Here is a 25,581-nt window from a genome sequence, read left to right on the forward strand (position 1 = left end):
ACCTCCCCCCTCCCGTTACAATGGCAGCCGAAAGCAAGCAAGCATCATGAGGCTGACACCACGTCTCTTGTCACCCCATTAGCCAGCCTGTCAGTGGGAAATGAGTAGGTGGGCTTTATTGCATTCCAGGCATTTCCTACCCATATGGCATGCCACATTTGCAATGGGCGGGAGGTGTTTGGGGAAGGCAGTGGGGGAAGGGGGGTGGCAGAGGAGCCGCTTTTGAGCCATTGGTTTTGACAGGGCGGAGAGTCTCCCCTTAGTTATGCAGGCAGAGGTGTGCTTCCTATTTCAGTAGTCCCCAGTAAGGGGGGAAAATATTAGGAATGACCCCCATCTCGAGCCTGAGATGGGGTTCATTCCTCCATCTTGGTGCTACTTGACTTCTCAGCGGCTTTCGATACCATTGACCATGGTATCCTTCTGGGATGACTAAGGGAGTTGGGAGTGGGAGGTACCGTGTTACAGTGGTTCTCCTCCTATCTCTCTGGTCAGTCACAGTCAGTGTTGGTAGGACAGAGGTCAACCCCTAGGCCCCTTGTTTGTGGGGTGCCTCAGGGCTCAGTCCTCTTTCCCATCCTATTTAACATCTACATGAACCCGCTGGGGGAGATCATCCGACGATACGGGGTGAGGTATCAGCAATACGCTGATGATACCCAGCTGTATATCTCTACTCCGCGTCAATTCAGTGAGGCGGTGGATGTGATGTGCCGGTGCCTGGAGGCCGTGAGGGTCTGGATGGGAGTCAACAGGCTCAGACTTAACCCAGACAAGACCAAGTGGCTGTGGATATTGCCTCCTAAACACTATGTTGATTGGTTCGGGGGGGGAGAAATTGTCCCCCTCAGAACGGGCTCGCAATTTGGGTGTCCTCCTAGACTCACAGCTAAGATTAGAGCAACATCTGTCAGCTGTGGCTAGGGGGATCTTTGCACAGGTTCGCCTGGTGCACCAATTGCAACCCTACTTGGGTCAGGAGGCTCTCCTCACAGTCACTCATGCCCTTGTCACTTCACGGTTAGATTATTGCAACGTGCTCTACATGGGGCTACCCTTGAAAAGTGTTCGGAGACTACAGTTGGTCCAGAACACAGCCGCGCGAGCTGTCGTGGGTGCATCTAGGTACACCCACATTACACCAATTCTCCGTGAGCTGCACTGGCTCCCTATTTGTCTCCGGTCACAATTCAAGGTGTTGGTTATTACCTTTAAAGCCTACATGGCTCAGGGCCAGGTTATCTTCGAAACCACCTTCTACCGCATAGCTCCCAGCGACCGGTAAGATCCCACAGAATTGGTCTCCTCCGGGTCCCGTCAACTAAACAATGCCAGCTGGCGGGCCCATGGGGGAGGGCCTTCTCTGTGGCTGTCCCAGCTCTCTGGAACCAGTTACCTCCTGAGATCCGGACCATCCCCACCCTATTGGCCTTCCGAAAAGTGGTGAAGACCTGGCTTTTCCGGCAGGCCTGGGGCCGTTGATCTCGCTGTTGCGATCTGGCGAGATCCGGCCATGAATGGTGTGAATGGGTTTTAATTGTTTTTAATGTTATAATTTTTAATGTTTTTATATATGGTTTTTAAATGCATTGTAAGCCGCCTTGAGTCTTCGGAGAAAGGCGGCATACAAGTTGAACAAACAAACAAATAAATATTAAACCATGGCTCAGGTGGGCTGCCGGGCTAATGGCAGAACATCAGTGCCCAGGATGGACCCACCATGCCACCCATACATGCGTTTCCAACGGCAGCAGATTGTGTGTACAAAATGAGAGACTTTGCTTCCCCTGGGCAGTAGAGTTGTGTCTCTCATTAATGCCAGAGAGGCTGAGGAGAAGACATTGCATGCCTGCCAAAATGTCTTTCTGACAGCCTCACCTGTAGCAGAAATGAGAATATCAACTGTCTCTAGCCCCTAATTCTCCTTAAGCATTGCCAAATGAGGAACAGCACTGGCAAACTTTCCAAGCCTGCCTAAAGCAAGTAAAGCTTTACCTGCAGGACGAAAAAGAGATGTTAATAGGGTTAGATATTAACAGCTTTTGTCTGAAGGAGGAGGAGGAGAGGGGAGAAGAAAGAGGGAAAGTGGCCGAGTGAGAAGTGCCCCACCTGCCAGGCACTGAAGCGCCGCTGCTGCTGTTGCAGCGAGCGAGAGAGCAAGAGAGCGATCCAATCCAACCTCTGTGTGTGTGTCAGACAAAGAGAGAGAGAGAGATCTCCAATTCAACCTTGGAGAGTTATACCAAGGCTGGTGGTGGTGTGCTCTCTCTCTCTCTCTCACTCACTTTCTGTTTGTCTCACTGTGGCAGCAGTGGCAGTGCTTCAGTGCCTGGCCAGTGGGGCACTTCTCACTCAGCTGCTTTCCTTCTTTCTTTGTTTCCTCCCACCCCTCACCCACTGGAGGCCCCTGGATTCCCTCCCCAACCCCGCCTGGCACCCATAGGCATCACTCACGCGAGCAACATCAAGATGGCCATGCCCCTAGGCCACACCCAGTCAGCCATGACTACTCTGGCCACGCCTCTCCCCCCGACCCCCAGAGGACAACCACAATGCTGATCCAGCCCACAATGAAATCGAGTTTGCCGATTTCAAACAACCTACTTACTGTCATTTATTTTTCTCTTCTTGTTTGTAGGTCTAGCTGTCTCTCTTCAGCTACTCCATGGAGACATTGAACAAATCAGGAGAGACTACACATCCATGTTTACCCATGGAGTATCAATAGCAAGGAAGTTGGGCTTTTCCAATATTATTATGCCAGGTATGTTGTAAGAAAATCCTACCTTAACACGAATATTTAAGTGTGAGTAACTTTGTTTGGTTATTTATGAAGGCTTCGATGCCACTTCACTTGCAACTTTAAGTGGTTTCCAAGCAGAAAAATGAGAGTACAAACATGCAGTAACCCCAAACAAGTATAAAATAATAACCTAGTAATAATAATATATGTTGCAATATTTTCAGGATCAGACTCAATAAATCATTTAAGAATTAAGAGTTCAAATATATCTCTCTTTATTTACATGAGGCATTCTATATTCACTGAATATTCACAGATAGAAGCAAGGAATGAGTGCGTGCAGCTCCTTATATATACAATGGGTGGAGCTAGATATGGGAGTGGTGAAATATGAATACATTAAGAAGTGAAGAATAAATTAACCCCTGATATCCCGTTCATATACTATTTACATATTGGAGAATAAGGCATTTACTTGTGACAAATCCCCCTCTAAATGCCGATTCGATATGCTACACCAATTACATTCAGATTCAGAACAATACAAAACATATAACTTAGAAGTCAGGTATTTATGTTGTTTAGATGGCAAAGGTTTTGTTAATATGTCAGCTAATTGTTCTGATGTCTCACAATGCACCGCTTTAATAAATCCATCCTGAGATAACTGTCTCACATGTTTAAATTTTATATCTATATGTCTGGACCTTTGTCCAATGGCGTCAGATCTAGATATTTCGATAGCCGCTTTATTATCTTCATGCATGATAAAAGGCAAGGTGGGTTTTTTCCAAATGTCAGAAATTAAGTCATTAAACCATACAAGGTTATTTGCTGCTTTAGATAGACAAACATATTCTGCTTCTGTTGTTGAAGTGGCCACTAAATCTTGTTTGCCAGTGTACCAGTAAACTGGACAACCGTTAAGGAGGAATATATAACCAGATGTACTTTTTCTGCATGAAGTGTCTCCAGCCCAATCCGCATCTGCGTAACATGTGAGGTTTGGCTCCTTGACATTATTAGGCTCTAATATCAAACAAAAATCTAAGGTATTCTTTAAATATCTTAATATCCTTTTGACAGCTTCCCAATGGTACATTGTTGGTTTGCTGACATGTCTGGACAATAAATTGAGGGGTAAAGCGATATCAGGTCTGGTCCAATTGGAAATGTAAAGAAGGGAACCTATGATTGATCTATAGAATGTGTTATCTTTGAACTCAGGGGATGATTCATCTGCATTCCTTAGAAAATCAGTCTGCATAGGAGTGTCACAGGGTTTAGCATCGCTTAGATTACATTTGTTCAAGAGCTCTATGATCTTATCTCTCTGAGAAAGCTTGAATCCTCTTCTAGTTTTACTAATTTGAACACCAAGATACTTATTTACTTTGCCCAAAGATTTCAGTGAAAAATGTTCATTTAGCTTTGTTACAAATGTTTCTCTTCTTTCTTTATGTTTACCTATGTACAAAATGTCATCCACATAGATCAATACAAATTCTATGGAATCATCACCCTTTTTAACAAAGAAACAGTTATCAGCAGTAGTAGCACTGAAATCCATAGTTTTAAGTACTTTTACTAAACAATCATACCATCGTTTACCAGATTGTTTTAACCCGTATAAACTTTTGTTTAATAACCAAGTCTCATTCTTGTTTGTGTATTGACTGTGAGGTGCTCTTACATATATTTCCTTATCTAATTTTGCGTGTAAATACGCAGTCTGTATGTCATATTGGAATACATCGAGATTGAGTGCTGATGCTACAACTAGAGCTGTTTTGACACTCTCAGTTCTTACTGTGGGGGAGTATGTGTCAGTATAATCCTCGGGATATTTCTGTGCATAACCTTGTGCAACTAATCTAGCCTTGTATAGAGTATTGCCTCCCTCTAAATTTTTAATTTTATATATCCACCTAGTGCCAATGATAGTTTTGTCCTTTGGTGCAATTGCAGGTGTAAATACATCTAATCCTTGTAAACTTTCCATCTCTTTTGTCATTGCTGATTCCCATTTTTCTTTTTCTTTAGGAGGAAGTTTTAACACTTCCTCATATGTATTAGGTGTCATTGATTCTCCATTCATATGCATTATATAATCCTTGTACTTATTTGGCATTTGATTTCTGGTATTTCTAATTGTTTTTTCAGGTTTACTATTATTATCATGCAAATATCTTGCTTCCTTTTTTGTTAATGTATCTGTCTTTATTTTGTGTTGACTATTTGTCCATGTTTTGGTTTTGTTTCTATGTTTGTTGTCATTTTGCTTTTCTATAGTTCTTTTCTCTTGGGGTTTTGTACCTGTGTTGTTGCTTGGGAATATTTCATTAAGATGTATTTTAGACCAGTTGGCCTGTTCATGGAACACAGCTGTTCTGGAAACTATAAATTTGTTATTATTATCAATGAATCTGTATCCTTTTGTATCTGTCTCATATCCCATAAATCTAAGTCTTCTAGACACATTTTCTCCTTTCCTTCTTAATTGTTTAGGTATGTGTACGTCTGCAGTGACTCCAAATATGTGCATGTGTGCTAATTTTGGTTTCCTATTATACATCACTTCATATGGTGTCTTATTTACAATGCTGGACCAAGTTCTATTTTGTGTGTAATTGGAATATTGTAGGGCTTCTGACCAGAATTGTTTGCTTAAGCCAGCATCTTCCAATGTGCATCTAATCATGGTTTGTAATGTTGAGTTCTTTCTCTCTACAACTCCGTTCTGGAATGCAGAAAATGGGCTAGATGTGTAATGTAACATTCCTTTGTCCTTCAGCCATTGGGAGAATTCCTTAGACATGAATTCACATCCCCTATCTGTCATGATTTGTTTTATTTTGATATTGTGTTGTGTTTCTACGCGTTTGTAAAATTCTTTAAATTTCTGAAAAGTTTCATCTTTATGTTTTAATGTGTAAACAAATCCATAACGACTATAATCGTCTACAATGGTTAAGAAGTAACGTTTTTTATAAGTGATTGATGGAGTTAGTGGACCAACCAGGTCCATGTGTACTAAATCAAAAATTTTGTTGGTTGACCTTGTTGATTTTCTAGGCCTGGGACTAGTTTTTAGTTTTGTAGACTTACATACTGAGCATTCCAAATAGTTTTCACAATTTTTTATTTTAACACCTTCTGCGTGTTCAGTCATCTTTTGTACTACAGGAAAACTGGCATGTCCTAACTTCCTATGTAAAACATGAGCACACTCATCATGAATTGGCTTACCTATTTTTGGTTTTTTCTCATTATGAGTATCCTTGTGATTATGAGCTACTTTACATTCATCATTGTCACTGTTACTAATGTTTCCATTATCTAGTTCAATACAATCTTCCATATTTGAATCAATGTTGTGTAACCATTTCTCCTTAGTTATTAAATAAGGTAGGCCTCCTTTAATCATTACTGTACCTATATCTATTTTATTTTTCTCCAAAGTCGCTTTTCCTTTTGAAAACACAATATTAATATCAGAATCTCTGCTTAGTTTTATGGCACTTAGTATGTTATGAGGTATTTCAGGTATTAGTAATACCCCCTCTATTTTTCCTAGGCCAGGTAAGGTTACATTCCCTCTACCTATTACTTGGACTTTTTCTTGGTTAGCTACCTTTATTACAAATTTATCTTCTACAAATGAAGATAATATACTTTTATTATTAGTGGTATGATTAGTTGCCCCAGAATCAATAAGCCAATTATTGTTCTCAGTTTGTTGTATGTTAGTGTTGTCTTGTTTGTTTAGTCCATTCAGTGAACCAGATTTTCTATCCTTTGAATTATCTCTGCCCCCTCTATGCTCTTTATAATATGGTGGGCTTCTATATCTATGTCTATCAATGGAAGACTGTCTATAGTTGTATTTATTTCTGTGTTCTGACCTATGTCTTTCTTTTGAAATTTTGGGGCAATCTTTCCTATTGTGTTCCTTGGATCCATAGTTGTGGCATCTAAATGTTTCATGATATCTTTCTTGAAAAGCTACCTTTCTATATGGTTTGTGTTCTATGTGGTTGTTAGAGCGACTCCTCCTTGAATTGTCTTCAGCTATTAACTTATTGGATAGACTTTCTATGGATAAGTATCCTAGATTGATTGTGTCTAAATGTGACATATAATTATCCCATGATGGGTCAAGTGAGTTGATGATAACACTTTTCATCGTTTGGTCTGAAATCACCTCCCCCCTTAAATGCAGTTCAGCTCTAATTTTGTTTAAAGATATTAAATGTTCACTTATGGAAACCCCTGGTTTTATCCTAGAAGAAAAGAAATCTTTAGACATTCTTGTGGTAGTAGCTACACTATCACTGTGAAACAAATTGAACATGCATTGAATAATTTCTGAGACAGTCAGATTTTGCTTAATGCTGTGATACATTGCTGGAGATACACTAGAAATTAATAAGAAAAATGCTCTATGGTGTAAGCAGTCTAGCTTTAGAGTCCAAGGTCTTTTTGGGGGATTAGTGATAAAAAACAGTAAGTTTTCTTTCATAAAGACAACCTGGAGCTGCTGATACCATTCTTGTAAATTAATGCCATCTATTCTCAGCTTTGGGAAGTCACTGGGCAAGTTTCCGACATTATTGGGTCCATTACTTACAACCGGGGGTAGTCCGTGGTCTCGTAAATGCTGGAAATTACAAAACGGCGTGGGAATGCTCGCAACGAGTCTGCACGATCCTTTCAGCAACTCATGTCTTCCTGGGCCGTCTGCGTGGTCTTGCGCATGCGCGTTGCTCATTTCATTCCTGGAGTCGTCGTGAGAGGTTCTCGTCGTTGCGGCTCGCTCGCTCTGCTCCTCCTCAGATGAATCGGTCTCCGGCTCGATCTTGGGAGTCCTGACGATGGCGGTTGTTCTTTTTCTTCTTTTGAGAGCGTTGGTGCTCGCATCGATCTGCGGTGTGGGGCGGTATCTGCAGGGCTCTCTGGGTTCAGGCGTCGGTGTTCTCGTCGTCAGGATGGGAGCGGGTAGATTTTGAGGCATTGGCTTGTTCGCTTGCTTTCTAGTTGATTTTTTGGTAATCTTTAGTTTCGGTCCAAATGCAGCAAAAAGCGTTTTCATTGCTGACTTTATTTGTGTGTCTGTTGAATCACCTTCACTTTCCGATCCTGATCCTTCTGAGGTGTTTGACTTTTCTTTTTCATTTTCGTTATCTAGTAATGTCTTTCGCGCCAGAAATTTTGAATCAAGTTTTCTGATTGGCTCTGCTTCGCTCACCCTGGAGGTCTGTTGAAACCAAGATGGCTGCCATTCGAAATTTTGCGCGGGATCACCGTTCTTCTTCTTCACAGCGTTTTTGTCTGTAATCGTATCACTCACTATTTTTGAATCTTTTGGCTTTTCAGTAGCGATGTGCTTCTCTCTCGCTGCTCCGCTGTTTTTCAGCATATCTTGGAGGTTCGCGATGAGGCTTTCATCGTTCTTCTGACTTTTTAACAGTTTTAATATCTCTGACCTGAGTTCGTTGTTTTCTATTTTGTTTTCCTCTCGGTCATCATTTTCATTTATTATTTCTTCGTCTTCAGTGGTGTATTCTTCAGATTCTCTCGAAATCGCATTTGCGGATTCATCGATTATTTCTTGATCCATTTCCATTTCTTTGCTGTATGCCCTGGTGTTGGGCCTATCTCTCTTAGACATATTTAAGTTTTTATTGAGTCAATTAAACCATCCTCTGCTACCAGCTTGTTGCAATATTTTCAGGATCAGACTCAATAAATCATTTAAGAATTAAGAGTTCAAATATATCTCTCTTTATTTACATGAGGCATTCTATATTCACTGAATATTCACAGATAGAAGCAAGGAATGAGTGCGTGCAGCTCCTTATATATACAATGGGTGGAGCTAGATATGGGAGTGGTGAAATATGAATACATTAAGAAGTGAAGAATAAATTAACCCCTGATATCCCGTTCATATACTATTTACATATTGGAGAATAAGGCATTTACTTGTGACAATATAGATATTGATATGTATTACCAATGCCTGCTATTGTCCAACGCACAACCAAACATTTCAGCAACCAAATTCTCTTTGTAGTGTGGTGTTAAAAATTATCTTAAACAGCAGCAACAAAGATATTTCTGATGGGAGGGCATTCCAAAAGATAGGAGCTCCTACAGAAAATACTCATTTCCAAGTTTCTTTTCATTGTACTTTGTGCAGGGTGGGGAATATCATAAGATATTATCTATAGGTATGTTTGGAATGGGCAAATTCTATTTCAATTAAGTGATCTCAAAAACAACTATCCAAGAAAAAAATAGTTAACTGGCCCACTAAATAATCCAAAATGCATATGACCTTATAATCTTCAGCAAAGAAATAGCTCATAAATTTCTTTATCAACTAAATCTTTTTCAGTTCAACTAAATTGTTTTTTTTCAGTTCAACTAAATTGTTTTTTTTTTCAGTTCAGCTAAATTATTTTCAGTTCACTGGGGTTGTTTCTCAAATTGCTGATCGTGTATTCCCATTTTTAAATATGTTAATATTGGTAAATATGTCTTAAATAAACATTTGTATGATTGCAAGGCAAAGTAAAGAAATAAAGATTACTGTGTCAGGAAGTAGAAAAATTTGGCATCAAAGCATTTTGGTTTCAGAGACTGACAGTAGTTGACATGTGTATTTTCTAGAATTCTGACCTCTTTATCTATGGGACTTAAAAATTGAGGATAGTTAATAGCCAGTTATTTCCACAAGATAAGCATTTGGATATTAAGTGGCACAGTGGTTAGAATGCAGTATTGCAGGCTAACTGCCCACAGCCTGGAGTTTGATCCTGACAGGCTCAAGGATTCAGCCTTTATCCATTCAAGGTCGGTAAAATGAAGACCCAGATTGTTGGGGGCAATATGCTGATATTGTAAACAGCTCAGAGAGTGCACTATGTAAAGTACTATGGAGCAATATATAAGTCTAAGTGCTATTGCTATTGCTGTTTGCAAATAGATTGTTTTTAAAATTGCAACAACCAAGAATGAGTCCTTTCATAAATTATATAGATTCTTTCCTATTCTTTCTTGTTTGGTGTTATGCCATTACAAATAGGAGTAGAGGATCAATAGCAATCTTTTGTTTGTTGCTCTGATTCTACCTGAAATATTATGAGAATGACACAAAAATACTCACTTCATTTCATACCAATAATCCTCAATCACTATTTTAATAAAAATGTATTACTATCATAATTGTGCTCATCCTGAAAGTGTTTTATACCTATTTACTGAGAAACAAAATCAATTGAACTTCATGTGGATTTATTTCTGAATGGATGTGCATAGAATGACATTATGAATGTCAGTTTATTTATTTATTTGTATCTTGCCTTTATTATTTTTATAAATAACTCAAGACAGTGAACAAATGTAAGACCTTCCTTTTTTGATTTCCCCACACAACAACCCTGTGATATACACTGAGCTATGAAACGATTGACCCAAAGTCACCCAACTGACTTAGCCACTTTTATGGCTAAGGTGGGAATTGAGCTCATAGTCTTTTGCTTTGTAGCTTGGTACCTTAACCACTAGATCAAATTGGCTCTCAGTTCATCCCATTTCTTAATCTTGCTGGTATACCAGTTACTTTTTTCAAAACTCTGTGTATATATAGCTGGTAATATCATGTACATTGCAAACTGATATTAAATTATTTTATTAAATATTTTTATTAAATGTCAGACATTCTCATTTGCTCCATCCCATTCTTTGTTATGATGCATGATACAACAACTCTCTCCTGTCCACTGTCACATTTTTCTCCGACTCCTATATATGCATTTTCTTCTTTTGACTTTGGAGATTAGGAGGTAGAGTGATGTGCAGTGATGTTGTGAAAATGCAAATTATAGTTGAAAAATATTTTTTTAATATTTTTTTTATTTTTAAACAAAAATAAAACATAAAAACATCATAATTCCATTGAGTTACAGACAGTATATTGATCGGTTTGTATCCTTCTGTGCTCCCTCCTCTCTTCAAAATATCACTATACATCCCAAGGTTATTTTCATATTAAAAAAAAAAAAGAAATTCACTTCATTTATCTCAGCATCCACATATTTTATGTTTATCTCCATTTTTTATTGTCCATCCATTGATAAAATAAATCCCATATCAAATAATATTGTTTATCCTCCTGCTCTCTTATTTCAAATGTCAATTTACTCATTTCGGCACAGTCCATCATTTTCTTAATAATGTCTTCATCAGTAGGTGTCCTTTCTCCTTTCCAATTTTTTGCAAATACAATTCTAGCTGCTGTTAAAAGGTTCACAATTAAATATTGCAATTCTTTATTATATGTCTCTGGCAAGATACCTAATAAAAATATCTCTGGTTTAAAATCAATCTGTCTCTTAGTCACTTTTTCCAACCACGTGTGTACTTGGTCCAATATCTCTTTCCATCTCCGCATGTCCACCACATGTGGTAATAGGATCCTGGAGTCTGATGACACTTCCAACACTTCTCCGATTTATTCTGGAACATTCTGGCTATCCTCGTCGGGGGTAAATACCACCTGTAAAACATCTTCTACAAATTCTCCTTATAAGCTGTAGACATTGTCATTGTCATAATTATGTGACCACAATTTTTGCCATTTCTCTAAATCAATATCGTAACCAAAATTTTTCCCCCACGCTATCATTGTTTCTTTAACTTGTTCTTCTTCCAGTTTTACTTCTAACAAATATCCATACAACTTTTTAATTATATGATCATCAGAGCCCATTAAAATCTTATCTAAATTAGTCAAGACATTATAAAAACCTTCTTGTTTGAGATCTTCTCGATATCTAGAAAATATTTGCATATATGAAAACCAATCCATCTTATATCCCTGATCTTCTAATTCCTGCTTTAATTTAAGTTCACTCTTTTCATCCAACAATTCACTATACCTAATAATTTGTTCCCTTTTAAGTATTACTGGATATGAAAAAGCTTCAGTTGTAGATATCCAGGTTGGAATCTTCAAATGATATTTTTTGACCTTCTCCCAATTCAACCATAAAGCTTCACGTATCTGATGTCTTCTAAAATACCCTTGTATTTTTGTGCCTTTGTACCATAAAAAAGCGTGCCACCCCATCAACAGATCATGTCCCTCCAAATTCAATAATCTAGAATTTCTCAAAGTTATCCATTCTTTAGTCCACATTAAATTTGCTGCTTGATAATACAATTCAAAATTAGGCAAACGAAAACCACCCCCTGGCTTTAGCATCTTGTAACAGTTTTGATTTTATTCTCGCCTTTTTTCCTTGCCAAATATATTTCAGTATCATTTTGTTTAAATCTACAAAAAATTCCTTACCCAACTTGATTGGAATTGTCTAAAATAGGTACAAAATTCTAGGCAGAATATTCATCTTAATAGTTGAGATCCTACCAATCAAAGATAACTGCAGATTACCCCATTTCATCAAGTCTTGCCCTATCTGTTGTTTAAGCTTATTATAGTTATTTTCTTTAAGTACACTACACCTTGGTGTTAAATATATCCCCAAATATTTTACTTTGTTTGTAACCTGCATTTGAAGGATGTGCTTCATAATACTCTAAAGTATCCAAAATTATTCTTATATTATCTCTAATTTGTCTTTTTGGTAGGAATCCATTTTGATCCGCATATATAAAATTGTTCAAATATCTCTTAAGTCTCTCTGCCAATATTGAAGCAAAAATTTTGTAGTCCGAATTAAGCAAGGATATAGGTCTGTAGTTTTTGATTTGTTGTGGGTCTGTGTCTTCTTTGTGAATCAATGTAATATACGCCTCAGTCCATGTTTTAGGTATTTGCTTCTTTGTCATCACTTCATTCATCACCTTCAATAGTGGAAGGGTCAAAGATTCTTGTAGTGTCCTGTAGTATTCAACTGGTAGACCATCTGGCCCTGGCGCCTTCCCATTCTTTTGCTTCTTGATTGCTTCTGTTAACTCCATCATCGTTATGTTTCTTTCCAACATCTCCTCCACATCTTTACAAATCCGAGGTAGTTTTGCTTCTTGTAGATACTTTAGCACTTTTTCCTCCTCTATTGTCTCTCTTTTATATAGTTGTCTATAAAACTCTTGTATTATCTTCCCCATCTCTTTATTTCCAAATTTACTTTGCCCTTGTGCATCGACTAAGTGTGTTATTTTCCTCGATTCTCTTTCCTTTTTCAATTTATAAGCTAACCATCTGCCTGGTTTATTTGCATTTTCGAAGTAGGTTTGTTTGGCACTTCTTATTTTTTGGGCTAATTCTTCTTTTTCCAGTAGATCCATTTTATGCTTTATTGTATCCATTTTGATTTTGATATCCTTCTTGTATGGATCTTTCTGGAGTTCCTTTTCGAACCTTTTGTAATTATTGGTTAATAATTTCAAAATTAGCCTTTTTTTGCATTGCTTTTCCTTGTGTAGTCTATAATTATTCCTCTGGCATATTATCACAGGATTATGGTCCACCCATAAATTGGTTTTTATTTCCACATAGTCTATATTCAGCAACAAATCCATTGTTGTCCGTATCATATCTAATCTGGACCAAGATGAATGTCTGTCAGAGTAGAAAGTATATTGTTTGTTTTCTCTGTTTCTTTCATATTTATTTCCTCCATCATCATAAAGAAGGATCTTGGTAGTATCTTTCTAGTATGTTTTGTTGCCTTATTCGTTTTGTAATCCAAATTTTCATCCACAATTCCATTGCAGTCCCCCATCATACATATATTATCGTATTCCATTTCAATTATTTTATTATGTAATCTTCTATAAAAGTCACTTTGATTTTCATTTGGAGCATATATTGTTATTAAAAGAATTTTCATATTGTTATCAATTATTTCAACCATCAAAATTCTACCTTCTAAGTCTGAATATTTTTGTTCTGCCACTATTGTATTTTTAATATAGAATACGACTCCTCTTTTTTACTTTGTGATAGGGATAAAAAGGTTTTCCCAAGTTTTGGTTGTGTCAATAAGTATTTGTGTTGTTTTTTAATATGTACTTCTTGTAAACAAATTATATCAGCTTTTAGTTTCTCTAATTTGTGGAATACTTTCTTTCTTTTAATAGCCGAATTAAATCCATTTATATTTATTGAAATTAATTTCCTTTCTTCCATATTCATATTTTATATGTAGGTTTTATTGCTCTAGTAGATCTTAATTCACGTTGTTCCTTTTGTTAGATAGCTCCCCCAACTGCTCCCTCTGTCGACTCAAGTATTGCCAATTCTTCCTCTGTAAATTTTATTGGGACTACAGGTTGGATTTCAAATTGCATTTCCTTTTCTTTTTCTCTAAGAAATTGATTATAGAAAGCTCTTGCTTTATCAATTGTGTTCAGCCGGTATCTTTGAAGTTGCCATACAAAAGTTAGTCCTTCTGGGGTCAACCATCTGTAGTTAATTCCTTTTTGCATTAAGATTTTCGTCAAAAACTGGTACTCTCTTCTCAGCTCTCTTACTTTCCTTGGTATTTGTTTTAAAACCACCACTTCTTTTTCTTTGTATTTCAAGGTTTTTTCTCTTGCTGCTTGAAGAATTTGTGCTTTAATCAATTTCTTAGTAAATCTTATATGTACCTCTCTTGGGAGTTTATTACGTATTGCATATCTAGTGTAAACTCAGTAAATCTCATCAACTCCTTCCATCACCTTCTCTTTAGTAGTTTCTAAGGCTTCAAACAGCAACCCAATCATCACATCTGGAAGGTTTTCTCCTTTTTCTTCTTCCACATTTTGAAATCTTAAATAAAATTCTGCTTTTTCTATTTCCCATCCGATTAATCCACTTGCTTCTAATTCCACGTCTCCCAGTCTATTCTCAATTTCTTTTATTTTCTCTTCCTTTTGGTCTTCCTTCTTCTCTAGTTTTGACAGTCTCTCTTCATTATTCACCATTGTTTGCTGAATATTATCCACTTTTTCATCTGTCTTAAGTAGCTGTTGTTCCATCCTTTAAACTTTTTCATCTGCCTTAGATAGTTGTTGTTCCACTTTAGTCAGTTGTTGTTCCGTTCTTTGTACTGTTTGTAAAATTATTTGTATTGGCGATTCTTTATCTTTGTCTTTTTCTTGTTGCAACATTGTCTAGATAGATCTTTGCCCACCAGATGGTGATGATGCAGGCGTAATTGCAGCAGATCCCACTGTTGCTACTTTTCTGCTCATTTTGTAATCCAATCAAGTGAAGAAAAAAAGGAAAAAGAAAAAAGAAAAAAAAATCCAAAAAAGAGGGAGAAAAAATAAAGGAGGAAAAATCAAGAACAGAAAAAAGACAAAAAATTGATCAAATCAAGTTCTTCTGATTCTTCCAAGCTGTAATCCTTTAGATATTAAAAAGGAAAAGAGAAAAAGAGAAGAATAGAAAAAGCAAAAAAAAGGGATCCAGCAAAAAGAGGTAAAAAAGAAAAATAAACCATAAAAAGTCAAAAAGATAAAAGATAAAAAATAAAAATAAGGATACCAATTACAAAAAACAAAAACAAAAACCAGAAGTTCTTCAGGCACTTGATTACCTTAATCCAATACAATTATATCCAAATTGTGAGAAGGGGCAGAAAAAAAAAGAAAAAAGAACAGAGAAAGCTCAAAAATATGAGAATCAAAGGGAAAAAAGAGAAAGCATTCAGAGAGTGATACTTTAGTCAAGCCACGATATTAAGAGCAATAGTTCAGAAAAAAAAAATAGCAAGTAGCAGCTCTACAGAGCACAGTGACCTTATATCTTATTTCAAGGCTTCTGTTTCCATAAGAACCAGCCAAAGCACCTGTTTAAACAGTGCAAATAAACCACATTCTCCAACTGTTCACAGGTCTTATCAACTTCACATACAGCCTCTTTGTTTTGTCTACACTGTAGCTCTTAGCTGTCAACTTGAATAAACATAAAAACAAGTTTCTCCAGCAGGTACACTCTCCTGTCTTTCTACTAACAAAGATTACCAAAAAAGAAAAGTTTTATAAGTTTTAAAACTTTTAAAAGGAATAAAACAAGAAGAAAAAACTTCAAATCCAATCAAATACTCCAGCCAATATCCACCAGTTCTTCTCTTAAAAAAAAAAACAGACAAAGATTACCAGTCCTGCTAAGCTTCTCTCTTTCAATTCAGTCCCAGTCTCAGTCAATAGTGAAAGTGAAGCAATTAAACAATTAAATCCTTTAGCTAAGTAGCCAAATAGGGTAAAAATATTTTTTTTCCCCTTCTTTAATTTCGCCGCTTATCTCATCTTAGATGCAATCTTCAAAACCATTTGCCCTCAGGGTGTTCTCTGTATTATTTAGTAATTGAAAGCTCTCACCGATCCGATACGCTGTCACTTTCTCTCTCTCTTCAAGCTGCCCCAGCCTTGGCAGCCATTAATGGCTGCTACCCCGACACGGGAAAAAGAGCTTTCCCTGGATTAATCAGGGGGTTTGCGGTACCCCTGAGATCGCAGGGAAGTGCTCTACACTACCACAGTCAAAACTAGATTGCGGGGTCCCGAAGGGACTGTCTGGGATCGGGGCTGTCGGCGGGGGTTTCTGGAGCTCAGAAATCCCCGTGTGTGTTGCCGCGGCATCAGCTGACTCCTCCCCCAATTGCAAAATATTAAATCACTAAGGGACTTGGGTTAGCTGCCACCAATTTTTTCTGCATATAAATTGTAATGTGAAATTTCATTGGCTTTATGCTTTTGTTAGAATACTGTACAACCTTTGTCTATTACCATTGGTATAAATGAAATTTGTGCTGATTGGAACAGTCTTATCTTAATAATTATGAAGCTAATAAGCTATTATAGAAAATAAAAAAGCAAAAAAAGTATTTTGGTTTAATTTACCTTATTGTGCCATACCTCTTAGATGCTAACTTGGAGGACACTGCCCTTTAGTTTAGGTCTGACATTATTTCAGAAATAATCTATAGTTTCAATGAAAAAAAATATTCTTTATATATCCCTGAACATATATACTTTAATACTACAACTGGTTGATAATACAATTCCTGATAACCAATCATTCCTCAGTTATCCAGGAAAAATCATTTATTTACAGGTAGTTTTAGACAAGTTGTTCACTTAGAAAAAAGAAAGTGAGATATTAGAAGCCTATAGTTGATGTAATTATTGTGGAATAGCTCACTCCCCATATAAAGTTGGCACATAAAACTGTACATAATCAGCTGAGAATGTTTTTTTCTTTTTTTTTTTAATTAAAAAGTTTTACAAAAAGTTTACATATTTCCCCCCCCCCCTTCCCTACCCCAGCCTCCCCCCTCCCCCCCTCCTCTTCCCAGAACAAATTACAGGGTATAACCTTCAACAATCATGATCAATCCTAGTCTAAATAATTATAACATTCCACATCTCTTGTTCCTTCAATTCCCTAATTACCCGCCTAACTTGATTACTTAAAGACACACCAAATATCTATATAGTCATTCATAACCTATCTGCAATTTCTTATTCCGGTACTTGTTTTGAATATAATCTATCCATCTTCTCCAGTCTCTTAAATATCTTTCATTTGAATGATCCTTCAAGTACGCCGAAATTTTTGCCATTTCCGCTAGGTTTGTAACTTTCATTGTCCACTCTTGGATTGTAGGTAAATCTTGCTTCTTCCAATATTGTGCCACCAACAGTCTTGCTGCAGTTATTAAATTCAAAATCAATTTAGTCTCTATAACTGTACAATCCGTAACTATACCCAGCAGAAACAGCTGTGGTGTAAATTTCAACCTCTTTTTAAGAATATTTTGTAAAATCCACCAAATTTTTATCCAAAACGCTTTAACCTTTTTACATGTCCACCAAATGTGAAAATAAGTGGCATCCTCACAATTACATCTCCAACATTTTGGTTGTACATTCGGATACATACGAGATAACTTTTTTGGGTCTAGATGCCATCTATAAAACATTTTATAAAAGTTCTCCCTTAAATTTTGCGCTTTAGTAAATTTCACATTTGTCACCCATATTTTTTCCCAAGTTTCCATCATTATTGGCTGTTCAAAATTCTGCGCCCATTTTATCATACAGTCCTTAACTAACTCTGTTTCCGACTCCATCTCTATCAATATATTATACAATCTTTTTATGTGCATTGGGCTTTGGTCTCTAATTTGTTTAATTAAATTTTCATCACTTTGTATAACACCAGTTTTCTGGTCTTTTCTCCATCTGGCTTGTAATTGTACATATTGAAACCAAGTTTGAATTATTTTCTCCTCTTTCAACACATTCACAGGTTTTGATTTTAATATACCTCCCTCCATAATGAGAATATCTTTATATGTAATTACATATCTTTATATCTTTATATGTAATTACATATAAGCCACGGGAAGCCGTGGACTTCCCCCAGATTAATTAATTAACTGATTGATTAGATGTATTCGCCAACAGAACTTCTTATTCTGCGAGACTCCCCCCTCTCGCAGGTGTGGCCCTCCACTTTATCAAGGGCCTACCTTTATGACGGGCTTTGGCACCCCGAGAGGTGGCATGCTGCAAAAAGGGGATTGAGGGTTTTTTTAGGGAAACTTTTTGATAGATTTTTAAGGGATTTTAAGGGGTGGGAGGGTTGTGTGGGTTTGGGGGTTAACCCACAGGGGGAGGGGTCCGGCCCAGCTGTTAGTAGGGCCACGGAAGGTGCGGATTCCGGGGGTAAGGGGGACATTAGAGTCCATTCTGTCGAGGGCTTTTCTATCAATGTGTTGAGTGGGAGGGGCAGATATGGCGGGAGCAGGGGGCCACATCATGTGGTGGGGGCGCGCACTCGCTATCTTGGAGCGGTGGCACGCCCCGGTCCCCATAGCCCTTCTCATATCCCAGGCTGTTCAGACTCTCAGGGCCTGAGCCTTCGGCTGCTGTCGTGCAATGCCAGGTCCGTGGTAAATAAAGCCCCCCTCATTTGCGATCTTATTCAGGAGGGGGGAGCAGACCTGGCAGGTATTACGGAGACCTGGTTGGGCCATGGGGGGGGTTCCCCTCGTGGATATGTGCCCACCAGGTTTCCGAGCATTCCATCAGCCGAGAGCTCAGGGCAGGGGTGGGGGGGGTGGCGGTTATTATAAAGGAAAGTCTTGATCCGAGGGAGACCACTGTTCCACAGATAGCCGGATGTGAGTCCCTTTTTGTGAGGTGGGGTCGTGGAGTACAGATGGGCTTGTTGATCACATACCTGGCTCCCTGCCGCGTGGCAACGGCCCTGCTCGAGCTGCTCAACGTCATAGCTGAGGTGGCGGTTGGTACCCCCAGACTTCTAGTCATGGGGGATGCCATCTGTCGGCGAAACGTCTGAGGTGGCTCGGGAGTTCATGGCTTCCATGACGGCCATGGACCTTATTCAGTTAATTCATGACCCCACTCACACGGGTGGACACACTCTGGACTTAGTTTTTGTCTCTGGTCAGTGGTCGAGTGGCCTTGATACAGGGGATATAGTCATCGAACCCTTGTCATGGTCTGACCACTCGCTCCTTCGACTGGACTTTCTAACCGCTGCACCCTGCCGCAGGGAGGCGGGACCGACCAGGTGGTTCCGCCCCAGGCGCCTGATGGACCCTGATAGGTTCCAGATGGAGCTTGGGCCATTTCCTGAGACTCTGGCTCATGACTCGGCTGTGGACCTGGTGGCCGCCTGGGATAGTGCGGCTGCCGGGGCCTTGGACCGTGTCGTGCCTTTGCGGCCTCTGACCCGGCACCGAACTCACCTAGCTCCTTGGTTCTCCAAGGAGCTTAGGGAGATGAAGCGCCGGAAAAGACGCCTGGAGAGTAGTTGGAGGACCAGCCGCTCCGAATCCGACCGAACACTGGTGAAGTCTCATATTAAGACCTACCTAATGGCGATAAAAGTGGCGAAATCTAGCTATTTTGCCGCTCTTATTGCATCATCAGATAATCGCCCGGCTGCCCTGTTTAGGGTGACCCGCTCCCTCCTCCATCTGGAAGCGTGGGATGACCCCTTGCAGGGCCGAGCTGAAGACTTTGTGCAGTATCTGTATGACAAAATTGCTCAGATTCGGGAAGGGCTGGCCTCTGACTGGGTATGTCCGGACGGGATGACTGAGGCAGGTCTTGAGAGTGTTATCTGGGGGGAGTTCGATCCTGTGGCTCCCAAGGACATGGACAGGTTCCTGGGACGGCTGAACGCGAACACATGTTTATTGGACCCGTGTCCTCCTGGTTGTTACTGGCTTCCCGGGAGGTGACACGAGGCTGGCTCCAGAAGATTGTTAACGCTTCTTTGAGTGAGGGGGTCCTGCCGGCTGCTTTGAAAGAAGCGGTGGTGAGGCCCATCCTCAAGAAGCCCTCTCTGGATCCGGCTGTTTTGGCTAACTATCGTCCAGTCTCCAACCTTCGCTTCGTTGCGAAGGTTGTTGAGAGTGTGGTAGCGCAACAGCTTCCCCGGTACCTGGATGAAACTGTCTATCTAGACCCGCTCCAGTCCGGCTTCCGGCCTGGGCACAGCATGGAAACGGCATTGGTCGCGTTGGTGGATGATCTCTGGAGGGCTCGGGATAGGGGTTGCTCCTCTATCCTGGTCCTGTTAGACCTCTCAGCGGCTTTTGATACCATCGACCATGGTATCATGTTGCACCGGTTGGCGGGGTTGGGGGTGGGGGGCACCGTTCTGCGGTGGTTCTCCTCCTACCTCTCTGACCAGTCGCAATCTGTGTTGACGGGGGGGCAGCGGTCGACCCCGAGGCACCTTGCTTGTGGGGTGCCACAAGGGTCAGTCCTCTCGCCCCTTCTGTTCAACATTTATGTAAAGCCGTTGGGTGAGATCATCCGTGGCTTCGGGGTGGAGTTCCATCAGTACGCTGATGACACCCAGCTGTACATCTCCACCCCAGGCCACCCCAACGATACCCTTGAAGTGATGTCCCAGTGCCTGGAGGCCGTGCGGGCCTGGATGGGGAGAAACAGGCTCCGACTCAACCCCTCCAAGACCGAGTGGCTGTGGCTTCCAGCGTCCCGATATAGCCAGCTGACGCCATCGCTGGCTATTGGGGGTGAATCACTCGCCCCCACGGAGAGGGCTCGCAACTTGGGCGTCCTCCTGGACGCACGGCTGTCTCTAGAAGATCATTTGACAGCCGTGGCCAGGGGGGCTTTTTATCAGGTTCGCCTGATACGCCAGTTGCGCCCCTTTCTAGATCGGGACTCTCTATGCACAGTCACTCAGGCACTAGTCATTTCCCGCCTGGACTACTGCAATGCTCTCTACATGGGGCTCCCCCTGGGGTGCACCCGGAGGCTCCAGCTGGTCCAGAACGCGGCCGCGCGGGGGATTATGGGGGCGACGAGGCGCTCCCATGTGACACCTCTTCTGCGTGAGCTGCACTGGCTCCCGGTGGTCTTCCGGGTGCGCTTCAAGGTGTTGGTGACCACCTTTAAAGCGCTCCATGGCTTAGGGCCGGGGTACTTACGAGACCGCCTTCTGCCACCAATAGCCTCCCACCGGCCAGTACGCTCGCACAGAGTGGGCCTCCTCAGGGTGCCGTCCGCCAGACAATGTCGGCTGGCGACCCCCAGGGGGAGAGCCTTCTCTGTGACGGCGCCCACCCTCTGGAACAACCTTCCCCCAGAGTTACGTATAATAACAGCCCTCCGGATTTTTCGTCGGGCCCTGAAAACCTATTTATTTCAACTAGCTGGGCTAGTGCAGCTAGTTCAACAGGGCTGTGCACCGCCCTGAGTCCTATTTGGAGAAGGGCGTTATAGAAATTTAATAAATAAATAAATAAATAAATAAATACATCCTGTCTACTTTCTATACTCGTATCTCTATTGCGTGCCTGGGTGCTGTCCATATAGGTATCTTTTCATTTAACTTGTATTGATATTTCTTCCAGACACGCAATAAAGCATTTCTCAATATATGACTCTTAAATGCTCTATCCACCTTTTTTTCATACTCTAAATAAGCATGCCAACCATAGACCAAGTCATGCCCTTCAATATTCAATATCCTTCCATTTGTTAGATTAATCCAATCACTAATTGCTGATAAAACAGCTGCTTCATAGTACAATTTTAAATTTGGCATTTTCAATCCTCCTCTTTCTCGTATGTCCTGCATTATTTTCAGTTTTATCCTTGGTTTCTTACCTTGCCATACGAACTTATTAATACCTTTCTGCCATTCTTCCAGGTTGGCATCCTTTTTTAGTATTGGTATCATTTGAAAGAGGAATAAAAACCTAGGTAAAACATTCATTTTTATAACTGCTATTCTACCCAACAAGGACAGTTGTAATTTTTTCTATTTATCCATTTCAGCTTGTATTTTATGCCATATCAGTTCATAATTATGCTTATACAATTTACCATTAGAAGATGCAATATAAACTCCTAGGTATTTAACTTTTTTAACTATTTCACATCCTGTTACCCTTTGTAACTCCTCTTTTTGATTTGTTGTCATATTTTTAACTATCATCTTTGTTTTTCCAATGTTTATCTTAAACCCAGATACTTGACCATACTGTTTTATTATATCCATCAAAACCTTTGCTGATTCCACTGGATGAGTTAAGGTCATAACCAAATCATCTGCAAATGCCCGTACCTTGTATTCATAGTCTCTAACTTTGATTCCCTTTATCTCATCTATATTACGTATTTTGTTTAGCAACAATTCCAAAGTTAATATAAATAATAATGGCGATAAGGGACATCCCTGCCTCGTACCTTTTTCAATTTTAAAAGTTTCTGTCAAACTGCCATTAATAATTATCTGAGCTGTCTGTTCCTGATATATTGCTTTTATGGACTGCATAAAGCAATTCCCAAATTGCATCCTATTAACCACTCTCAATAAAAATTGCCAATCTAATCGATCAAAAGCTTTTTCCGCATCCAAAAATATAAGCACCGCAGGGATTTGGTTATTCCTTTCCAAATATTCCAATATGTCAACAATTTGTCTTACATTATTTTTCATTTGTCTACCTTGTATAAAACCAGTTTGGTCAGCATGAATCATTTTTTGCATTACTAGCATTAACCTATTTGCCAATATCTTAGCAAATATTTTATAATCTGTATTCAATAATGATTTGGGTCTATAGTTTTTGGGATGTGTCAAATCTTGATCTTCTTTTGGAATTAACGAAATAAAAGCTGTTTTCCATGAAGGTGGTACCCCTTCACCCAGCTGAATTCTATTAAATAATTCTTTAAGAGGTACAACCATCTCCAATTGTAAATATTTATAATACACAGCTGTTAATCCATCCGTGCCAGGAGCCTTACCAGTTTTTAACTGTTTAATTGCTGAGAGGATCTCCTCCTCTGTTATTAATTGGTTAACCGTTCTCTTTGTTCCTCTGTAACTATAGGAATATTCTGTCTATCTAGATATGTCTCTATCTCTGCACCTTGTATTTTATCTGCAGTATACAGTCTTGCATAAAATTCTAAAAATGCCTTTTTAATCATATTTTGGTGATACACCTCTTTACCTTTGTACTCTATTTTCTCTATGGTACGGGATTTTTGTTTTTTCCTCAGCATGTATGCCAACCATCTACCTGGTTTATTTGCATTACAAAAAGTATTATGTTTAGCATCTTGTAGATTGGTTGCCACTTGGTCTGAAAGCATCATATTAAATTGCCCACGTAATAGACTGATCTCTTCTTTGATTTTCTTATCCCCTGGGTTATCAATTAACACCCTTGCTTTTTTCTTGATCTCTTCTTCTAATTCCCTTGTTTTTTCCACCTGTCTATGCCTATATGCATTATTCATATTTATCAAAACTCCTCTCATGTATGCTTTACTAGCATCCCATACCATATCCATAGATGTTCCCTTGTTCATATTAAAAACAAAAAATTCCTTCATTAGTTTTTTACATTTTATTACATTTTTCTCATATCTGAAAAAGTTTTCATTTAACCGCCAAGATCTCCTAGATCTTTCCCCACACTCCAGTTCCATCCAAACTGGACTATGATCAGTTAAAATTCTGGGACAAATCTTTATCTTCTTTACTCTGGAAAAAAAATCATTTGTAATTAATATAAAATCAATTCTTGAAAAGGATTGATGTCTATCTGAAAAAAATGTAAAATCTTGTTCTCTATAATTCCGTTCATGCCAAATGTCTCTTAATTCCATATCCTCCATCATGTCAAAAAAAGTCTTAGGCAGTCTGGATCGCAATTTAGTAGATAGTACTATTCTATTCTTTTCTTATCAATACTAGGGTCTATTACTCCGTTCCAATCTCCCATCAATATACATGAATTATAATCCCAATGTAGTAATTTTGTATGTATCAACTTATAAAATTTCTCTTGTTGTTGGTTAGGAGCATATATCCCCAATAAGAGTATTTTCTTTCCTTCTATCATTATCTCAATTGCCAGAAATCTTCCTTGTTGATCTGCCTCAACTAGTTTAGCCATCAAATCTCTTTTCAAGTAGATCACTATTCCATTCTTTTTTTCTGGGGCTGATGCAACAAAATGTGTTCCCAATTTTGTATTTATTAAATATTTTTGATCAGTTGTCCTTATATGTGTTTCCTGCAGGCATATTATTTCATTTTTAAATTGTCTCAAGTGGTGAAATATTTTCTTCCTTTTTTGTGGTGAGTTTAAACCATTAACATTCCAGGTTAAAAACCTAGAAGCCATCCTCAGACTCTCGAAGCTTGGCGAGAACCGCTTGATAATCCTCTTAGAATTTTCTTTTGGGTCTCGCCCCTCCCACAGCTTCTGCGCCAGTATTCACTTCTTGTGATAAAGCCTGCTCTTGTAACTTTTTTTAACTCTTCAACTTTACGTTTAGTAGCTGCTGTGGTTTGTCTTTGATCTTTGCCTTCTTCTTGTTTTTCAACTATATCCCATGCTTGGACAGCACTTGAAAGTTGCAGTACCTCCTCCTACATACTCATAGCTCCACCTTCCAATTGCTTCTGCAGATCCTCTTTCCTCTCCTCTGTCGCCTCTCTTGCTTTTTTAACTCCCGGCACTGGTGGTTGTCCAGCCTTTAGTATGTTACTATAAAAATCTCTTGCTTTGCATGTTGTATTGAGACGATATCGCTCTCCTGCATAGTCCACCGATAATCCAACTGGCACTTCCCATCTGTATTGTATCTGTCGATTCCTCAGCTCATCTGCCAGAAAAGCATACTCTTTCTTGGATTTCAGCATTTTGGGTGGTATTTCTTTAAATACTGCAACTTCTTGTCCTGCCACTTGCAACTTATTTTTATAAGCAGCTTGTAAAATCTCATTTCTAATCCTTCTGGTGACAAAGTAGATCACAACATCTCTTGGTAGTTTCCTTTGTCTAGCTACCCATGAATTAACACGATAGATCCAGTCAATTTGCCATTCAAGTTCACCTCTGGGCTGTCCTATAAACTGTGCCAGAGCATCTTCAAAAATCTCTTTCAAATTTTCCTTAGAATTTTCTTTCAAGCCTCTTATTCTCACAGCAAATTCCATCATTTTGTATTGTGTCAACAACATTTCAGCTTCTGTTTTGTCAATCTTAGTTTGTGATTCCTCAACTTTACCATCTAAAATCTCATTGGCTTGAACAACCTCATCAATTCTATCTTCTACATGACTAACATGTTTTGCCAGTCCCTGGAGTGCAAGAACTATATCTTCCCTTATATGTTGATTTCTTGTCTTAATTATGTCCTTCATTTCTTCCATTTGTTCTGAGACTCCTTTAAATGCAAATTCAATGTCCTCTTTAAAACCTTCTTTAATTTCTTTCATGGCTTCCTGAAACATCTCAAGTGTTAACATTTGTGCTTGTGGTTGTGATTGTGGTTGT

General features: G+C 39.2%; 1 protein-coding gene across 1 annotated transcript in view; it reads left to right on the forward strand.

Annotated features, from left to right (window-relative positions):
* Positions 1-25,581, forward strand: part of DOCK4 (dedicator of cytokinesis 4) — a 705,907-nt gene that overhangs the window by 284,524 nt on the left and 395,802 nt on the right. The window contains exon 13 of the mRNA XM_070948091.1: positions 2,639-2,764. Coding sequence (XP_070804192.1) covers positions 2,639-2,764 — 126 coding nt within the window. The remainder of the gene's footprint in view (positions 1-2,638; positions 2,765-25,581) is intronic.

The sequence above is a fragment of the Pituophis catenifer genome, unplaced genomic scaffold (genome assembly GCF_029215685.1).
Source record: "Pituophis catenifer annectens isolate HBS135680 unplaced genomic scaffold, rPitCat1.0.hap2 SCAF_7, whole genome shotgun sequence".
Lineage (NCBI taxonomy): Eukaryota > Metazoa > Chordata > Lepidosauria > Squamata > Colubridae > Pituophis > Pituophis catenifer.